Raw genomic sequence first — 8,296 nt, forward strand, 5'->3', positions numbered from 1 at the left:
AAAAAAAAAAAAAAAAAAATTATTAAAAAAATCCTGATCTATAATGCTTGATACTGAAACTGCCCCTCTTAAGCAGAAAATAAATACATTTATAAAAAGAATTTTTTTGGTTTGTTTTTGAGACAAGGTCTCACTATGGAGCCTTGTATGACCAGGAACTGGGTATGAATACCAGGTTGGATTTGAACTCTGCCATCTGAGTGCTGGGACACAGAATTTTTTATTTTTTTTCTTAATTATTGTATGTATGAGTATACATGCTGTATGGAAAGCATGTGGTGAGGAGACAACTATTAGGAGTCGGTTTTCTACTTTCACCATGTTTTAACCACTGTGTCTGAGTCATCTTGCTGATCCTTTGTAGGCATAAATATTCTAAATCTGGAAGATACTGAAAATGAGACTGATAAATAAAGTACCTGCAGCAAAAAGAATCTTCAATTTTAAAAAGACAATTCAAGATTATATCTATTTTGTAGCCTCAGTTAACTGTTTGGGTAATAAAAACAGTATTCAAGAAAATTAAAATTCAGCTGGGCTATGATGGCACACACTTTTAATCCCAGCAGAAGCCAAGCTGGTCTACAGAGTAAGTTACAAGGCAGCCAGGGCTACAGAGAAACCCTGCCTCAAAACAAAATAAAAATCCACAAAACAACAGCAACAAAAAATTTAGTTTACAAGCTTCATATAAAAGTTTCATTTATAAACTCTGTCCATATACAAAATTAACTCATAATGGATGTCAATCTGAAAAAGCAAAATTGATAAAATGATCTTCAAAATTAAAAATATCTGCTCTGAAAAATGAGTAAACCAGCCCTGGCTGCACATACTTTTAACCCCAGAACAAAGGAGGCAGGGATATGATCTCTGTGAGTTGAGGCCAGGCTGGTTTATATGAGATCCTGCCTCAGAAAACAACAACAACAACAACAACAAACTCTGTTGCCAGATGGTGGTGGTGTGCAAAGTCCTTCTGTATATATGCGGCTTTTATTGGTTAATGAATAAAGAGGCTGCTTTCAGCTAATGATTTAACAGAATATAACAAGGCTGAAGATATAGACAGAGAGCAGGTGGAGTCAGTGAGAAGCCATGTAGCCTGCAGAGGAGAAAGACACAAGCTGCCAGCCAGAAACTTGCCGGTCTGAGCAGTGGGAACGAACTGTCTCCGCCAGCACCTCTGATCCCAGCACTCAAAAGGCAGAGGCAGGCGTATCTCTGTGAGTTGGAGGCCAGCCTGGTCTACAAGAGCTAGTTCCAGGATAGGCTCCAAAGCTACAGAGAAACCCTGTCTCGAAAAACCAGAAAAAAACAAAAAACAAAGTAGAGTTAGTGATTTAACTCAAGAACAGAACACTTATCTAGCAAGCACAGGACCCTAGGTTCAGTCCCAGGACAAGGAGAAAGAAAATGAGAAGATGATACATAGCTCTTTGTTCTACCTATTGAGCACTGGAACTACTGTTAAACTGCGTTAAACTTTACACTTTCTTCTCATTTTAAAACTATCCAACATGACAGTAGTTTGACTTGTAACTTTAACAAAAACTAACAAATCTGTAATCTTTCAAAGAACCTGCAGACATAACAGACAGATCTACCTAATAAGCTCTTTACCTAACTGGCTCTCAATACCAAATTGCCAAAGAAAACTAGATTCTAGCACCCATTTACTCAAAATTATAAACAAGTACAATAAAATAATCTTTTCTAATAGTCTTAATAAATTATTATATCTCATAATATATTGCTAAGGTCTAATATATGTTAATTATCTTCAAGACATTATATCAACAGCTGTTTAAAGAGTGAGTGCCTTCAGGGCTGGAGAAATGGCTCAGTGGTTAAGAGCATTGCCTGCTCTTCCAAAGGTCCTGAGTTCAATTCCCAGCAACCATATGGTGGCTCACAACCATCTGTAATGACATCTGGTTTCCTCTTCTGGCCTGCAGGTGTACATGCAGACAGAACACTGTACACAAAATAAATAATAAAGAAAACATTAAAAAAAAGATTGAGTGCCTTTATATAAATTTATATAAACCACAAAGGACTACTTTATTCAGTACATTAAAACAGTCTCAAGACCTGCATGGATGGTGGCACATACCTTTAATCCCAGGACTGAGGTGAACTTCTGAGTTTCAGGCCAGCCTGGCTTGTATGAGTACCAAAAAAACAAAACAAAACAAAACAAAACAAACAAAAACCCACAACAAAACCCATTTGCACCCACTTGAAAAAAAAAAACAAAGGACAAATGGCAAAACTCTGACAGTACACATTCAAATACTGAGCCTCCTAATCTAATCTTTTATTTATTTATTTATTTATTTATTTATTACGTATACAATATTCTGTCTGTGTGTATGCCCACAGGCCAGAAGAGGGCACCAGACCCCACTACAAATGGTTGTGAGCCACCATGTGGTTGCCGGGAATTGAACTCAGGACCTTTGGAAGAGCAGGCAATGCTCCTAAGCACTGAGCCATCTCTCCAGCCCCTAATCTAATCTTGAGCTAACAATCTTATGTGCCTTTGTCTCCCTGACATCTCTTATGTCTTATGACACTGCTATGCATAATTATTACTCGTACTATTTTTGGAATTTCTCAATCAAGAGAAGAGTATAGTTTGGGAGAAAAATAAATCTCAATAGCCTGAAATTCTGATCATATCTTCGGAGACAAGAATCCATGTTCCTCTCTTGAAAACAAACTCTTTCATAAATCAATCTTCACAGAAGTCTTTTAAATTCTGAGCTCTTAAAGGAACATTCTTCTAGCTACAGATTATCCACTTAATGGACCACATAATTCAGCCCGTTTCCAGTGTGGCTCTTTACTAGCAAATCTATATATAGCCTGTATCCATAATAGAACACAGGCTTGCTGTGAGGATCAATAAGAAGGATGTGTGGTAGTATGCACAACTATGCTCAGCATCTAGGAAGCAGGGGCAGAAGGCCAGAGATACTTAAGATCTTGCCTTAAAAACAAAACAAGCCAGGTCGATCTCTTTGAGTTCAAAGCCACCCTGGTCTACAAGTTTCAGGACAGGACAGTCAAAGACTCCTGTCTCAAAAAAAACGAAACAACAAAAACAAAACCCCAAAACCAAAGGAAAAAGAAAACACACAAAGACAGCATAACAAAAGCAGTTTGGGACTTTTGAGAATATTTTCTTCCCAGCTCACTAGTTCAGCAATGTTTCTCTTTGCAAATAAATAGTCTCTGCCCAGCATGGTTGAAAACACTTTTAATTCCAGTACTGGGAAGGCACCTGAAGGTGGATCTTAGTTTGAAGCTAACATGACCCACTGTGAGAACCTGTCTCAACAACAAAAACAAGCAAACTGTCTCTATTCCTATAAAAAAAAAGGGGGGGGGGAAGGGGGGGCTAGGACCAAAAGTAAGTTGTTATATATGTTAAGTACAACAAAATATGTAAGGGCACGTTCTATAGGCAATTAAGAGCTAGGGTCTGAATAATACTCGTTATAAGTGGAGACAACTACCAAGTTACAAGTATTCAAAAGAGTCAGAACCCAGCACACCAATAATAATTTTGAGAGGTGTTAAAAAAGAAACCTATTTCCTCCTAGACTTTCAGCACTGCATCCACTTGGGGATTTGGAAAAAATTCCAACCAGTGTCCATCACAGAAAAATAGCTAAACACTGATTCCACTACAACTACCAAAGGGACAAGTCAGCTTTAACTCTAATATTGCAAAAAGAGTAATATGAGAGCCCATTTGGGAAACCCTCAAGGGGGGAAAATGGTAAAAGCAAGCTTATCTTTGCAGGTGGCATGTCTCCCTAGTAATGAAAAAACAAAAAACAAACAAAAAAACCCAAAGGGCAAAGTAACAGCAAAGCTCTGACAACACACACTCAAATACAGAGCCTCCTATTCTAATCTTGAGCTAACAGTCCTAATGCGCCTCAAAAATCCTTTTCACCAAGTATATAATCACCTTTCAAAGTACAGCAAACAGAGCAGGGCATGATGGTACACATCTATTATCACAGCACTCAGTAGGAAGCAGCAGAAGTCAAGGCCAACCTGATCTACAGGGTGAAATGCTGCCTCAAAAAACCCCAACAAAGGGGGTTGGAGAAATGGCTCAGAGGTTAAGAGCACTGCCTGCTCTTCCAAAGGCCCTGAGTTCAATTCCTGGCAACCACATGGTGGCTCACAACCATCTGTAATGAGGTCTGGTGCCCTCTTCTGGCATGCAGACATACACACAGACAGAATATTGTATATGTAACAAATAAATAAATATTAAAAAAAAAACCAACAATGGCTCAGTGATTAAAGAGCACCCATAGCTCCCAACTTTGTTTAACTCTAGCTCAGGTGATCTGACACCCTCTTCCTGCCTCCAAGCACTGGCACTCACCTTCTTGCATACACATTAACACTTAAAAAATAAAAAGGCTTTTTCTCATTTAGTATGTTGCTCAGGGTGGAGTGTCTGCTTAGCATGCAGGATGCTATCGATGGTCTCTACCATCAAAAACTAAATAAATGGACTGGAGAGATGGATGGCTCAGTTGTTAAGAATACTAGCTGTGTCGGGAGCTGGGGCCAGACGCCTTTAATCCCAGCAGAAGGCAGAAGCAGGCAGATCTCTTTGAGTCCAAGGCCAGCCTGGTTTACAGAGCTAGTACCAGGACAAGCTCCAAAGCTGTATGGAGAAACAGTCTTGGGGCCTCTTCAAAAGGTCCTGAGTTCAATTCCCATCACCCACATGGTGACTCATAACCATCTGTAATGAGATCTGGTGACCTCTTGTGGCCTGCAGGCATACACGGAGACATAAATAAATAATTTTAAAAAAAGCCTCGAAAAACAAAAACAAAAAAGGAATACTAGCTATTCTTCCAGAAGACCTGGATTTAAGTTCCAGCACCCACATAACAGCTAATAATTGCTGTAGCTCTATGATGGAGGAAGGTCATTGGTTAAAAAATAAAGAAACTGCTTGGCCCTCATAGGTTAGAACATAGGTGGGTGGAGTAAACAGAACAGAATGCTGGGAGGAAGAGGAAGTGAGCTCAGACTCGATAGCTCTCCTCTCTGGGGCAGACGCGATGAAGCTCTGACCCAGGATGGATGTAGGCTAGAATCTTCCCAGTAAGCGCACCTTGGGGTGCTACACACATTATTAGAAACAGGCTAGTCCAGGTGTGAGAGTTAGCCGAGAAGAGGCTGGATATAATGGGCCAAGCAGTGTTTAAAAGAATACAATTTGTGTGTTGTTATTTCGGGGCATAAGCTAGCCATGCAGGCGGCCGGGAGCTGGGTGGCAGGAATGCAGCCCGCAGCTCATGATACAGCTCTAGTTCCAGGAGATCTGAAGCTCTCTTCTGGCTTCCATGGGCACTGTAATCATGTAGTATATAAACAAACATGCAGATAAAACATTCACTCATATAATATTTTTTTCCCCTTTTCTTTTTTCAAGACAGAGTTTCTCTGTGGGCTGTCCTGGAACTCACTTTGTTGACCAGGTTGGCCTCAAACTCAGAGATCCACTTGCCTCTGCTTCCAGAGTACTAAAATTAAAGGAGTGTGCCACCACTGTGTGGCTCACATATTTTTAATAAAAAACAAAAACCAGTCAGTGAAAGGTTCAGTAGGCAATGTGCTTACCTTATAAGCATGAAGATCCAGGTTCGATTCCTAGCCAAAAAGTGGGGAGGAGGCACTCCTCTCTTATTTTAAAGTTTTACCGTAAGAATTTTGTAACATACACACATGAAAATAAAACAAAACACTGTTTTCCGATACAAAGGTGTTTTAGGTGCTGCCACTTTCTCAAGTATTCTCCATTAAGCCAGTCTCAGATCACTCAGGTTCTCTCCAACAAACTTTCTAGGCACACAGTTTTGTCAAATGACTCAGTCACAAGATATCTATTTGAAAATAAATGGATAGTGGGAAATTTGAAAACTGTACTGTGTTTTAAAACAAATTCAACCTTTCCCCTAGAAAGGTTCTAACAGCAATTCATCCTGTAACTTTTCTTAAAGCCCTTCCAATAAGGCCATCAGCAATCCTACAGGGTGAGACAGAAGTGGTAGTTGATTCCAGTAACTGGATGGCAGAAGCAGGGGCATCGTTCCAAATTCAAGGCTACCAAAGTCTACACTGTAGACTCTAAAAGCTAGTCAGTTATCTATCTCAAAAAATGGGGGAGCCGGGCGATGGTGGCACATGCCTTTAACCCCAGCACTCGGGAGGCAGGTGGATCTCTGTGAGTTCGAGACCAGCCTGGTCTACAAGAGCTAGTTCCAGGACAGGCTTCAAAACCACAGAGAAACCCTATCTCGAACCCCACCCCCACCCCAAAAACTGGGGGAATAGCAAAAATTGGAGGAGAAAGGGAATCAGAAACTACAAGGCATCTCTAAAGCAAAGGCTGAAAAAAGTGACCATGAGACTGACTGGAGGTGTAGCTCAAAGGAAAAGGTGCTCACCTAGCATCCTCAAGACCCTGGGATCCAAGTGGGGTGGACAGGGAAGTAAAAAAGAACACACTCAAAGGCTGAGACTTTCCATAGTAAAGTGTTGGGATTAACTAAAGACAGACCCCTCAGCCAGGCGGTGGTGGCACATGCCTTTAATCCCAGCAGTTGGAAGGCAAAAGCAGGCGGATCTCTGTGAGTTCAAGACCAGCCTGGTCTACAGAGCTAGTTCCAGGACAGGCTCCAAAGCTACAGAGAAACCCTGTCTCGAAAAACAAAACAAGACAAGACAGACTTCTCTCTCCGTGTTGTGGGATGGAACACAGGGCCTTGTGCATCCTGGGCACTCCTAATGAGCTATAACATTACATGTTCACACATTTTTGGTTTGTCTGTTTTTAGACAGAAGCTCATGTAGCCTGGGCAAATCTTGAACTTGCTGGAACTTATGTAGCTGCAACTGGAGAACAGCCTCCCCAATGCTGAAATCACAGACATGAACCAAATAAGCAATGGTGTTTAATTCTCCCTAAAATAAAAGATCTGGAATTTCCTCTAGTAACAAAGTAGCCATTACTTAGTAAATGCTTTATCAACAAGTGTTTAAATTCTCTCAGCCCCCCAGAACCCTAAAGCTTCTGGAGTCTTACAAATCTGATGGCAGACAAAATTCAGAGTCCAAAATGTTTCTCTACACACTTTCTCAAGTAATGGTAAGTCAGTGTGAACAGAGTTCCACAGAGGCAGAGTCAGAGGTTTTCTGACTTTGCTCCTTCGAGCCTTGCAGCTTCAACCTCCTCCCTAAAAGCTGGGACTCACCGGGCCGAGCTAATAATACAAAAACAAACCGAGGACTCTTAACAGACCCCAAACAGGATTCCAAAAAGGGGATGACAAAGTCTGGCTATCCTGATTTCTGAAACCCTGAAAGCCCGAGAGGTGCCTTCACCCGCACACTATGCCTGTCGCTACGGACGAACACCGAGCAAGCAGGGATCATTCTCCCCAGTGTTAGCAACTGCGCACTCGAGAGGAAGAAGGGCTAGGAAGAGGCGGAAGGACTCCGGGCCAGAGCCCGGGTCCGGGGGCCATTCTCCCGCACTTCCTGCAGCAGAGCTGGACGCCGGGGCTCTCGGAACCCGCCACGGGGCCCAGGCGGGCACCTTCTCGGTCCCGCCGCCGTTCGCTGCTCGCACACGTGATGACCGGGCGCGTTCCTCTCCCGCCCCTAACTTCGCGGATCTGAGAAACCGAGACGAGAGCCGCCCGGCAGCCCGGTTGTAACGCGGAGGGGTGGAGAGCACAGCCTCCGTGGCGCGCCCCTCGCGACCCCGTGAGAGGGGCCGCGGGACTGGGGCTCGCACGAGCCTGCGCGCCATCACCGCTCCCCGAGTAAAGAGCAGGCCACGGGCCTGAGGCCTCGCCGGCGCCCGGCCAGGCGGGAGGGAAGCGCCGACGGCAGGGGGCGGCCCGACAGGCGCTCTCCGCTTGGTCGTCGTCACGGCCTCCGCCGCCCCCGGCTCTCGGCAGGGAGAGGCCTGCGCAGACGCCGCGCCGCCATGGGGGAAGAGAAGCGGCCAGCGCACCTAACGGAGCTGCGGGAAGAGGAGGGCAAACTGCTGCTAGAACACTCACCCCTTCGGGCCGGGAGCCCCGTTGCCGCTCGGCACGCAGGGCGCGCCGCTCTCTTCCTCCATTTTGGGCTCTGTCGCTGCCACTTCAGCCGCCGCTTCGACCCCTGCCGCCATTTTCTCCGCGTCTGGGCTTTGTGTGAGCGAGCGAGCCGTGCGGAGCTGCGCCTGCGCGCTCAC

At 44.0% G+C, this 8,296-nt stretch overlaps 1 protein-coding gene across 2 annotated transcripts in view; it reads right to left on the reverse strand.

Annotated features, from left to right (window-relative positions):
• The window catches only part of Hnrnpm (heterogeneous nuclear ribonucleoprotein M), a 51,289-nt gene extending 42,993 nt beyond the window's left edge, over nt 1-8,296 (reverse strand). The window contains exon 1 of one of the 2 annotated variants that reach the window (XM_050131261.1): nt 8,121-8,296. In XM_050131261.1, the coding sequence (XP_049987218.1) occupies nt 8,121-8,233 (113 nt within the window). In that variant the 5' untranslated portion in view covers nt 8,234-8,296. The remainder of the gene's footprint in view (nt 1-8,120) is intronic. The other variant, XM_050131262.1, reaches the window with a different exon arrangement.

This window comes from Alexandromys fortis, unplaced genomic scaffold (genome assembly GCF_014885135.2).
Source record: "Alexandromys fortis isolate MF-2015 unplaced genomic scaffold, M_Fortis_MF-2015_v1.1 scaffold_364, whole genome shotgun sequence".
In the NCBI taxonomy this organism is placed as follows: Eukaryota; Metazoa; Chordata; class Mammalia; order Rodentia; family Cricetidae; genus Alexandromys; species Alexandromys fortis.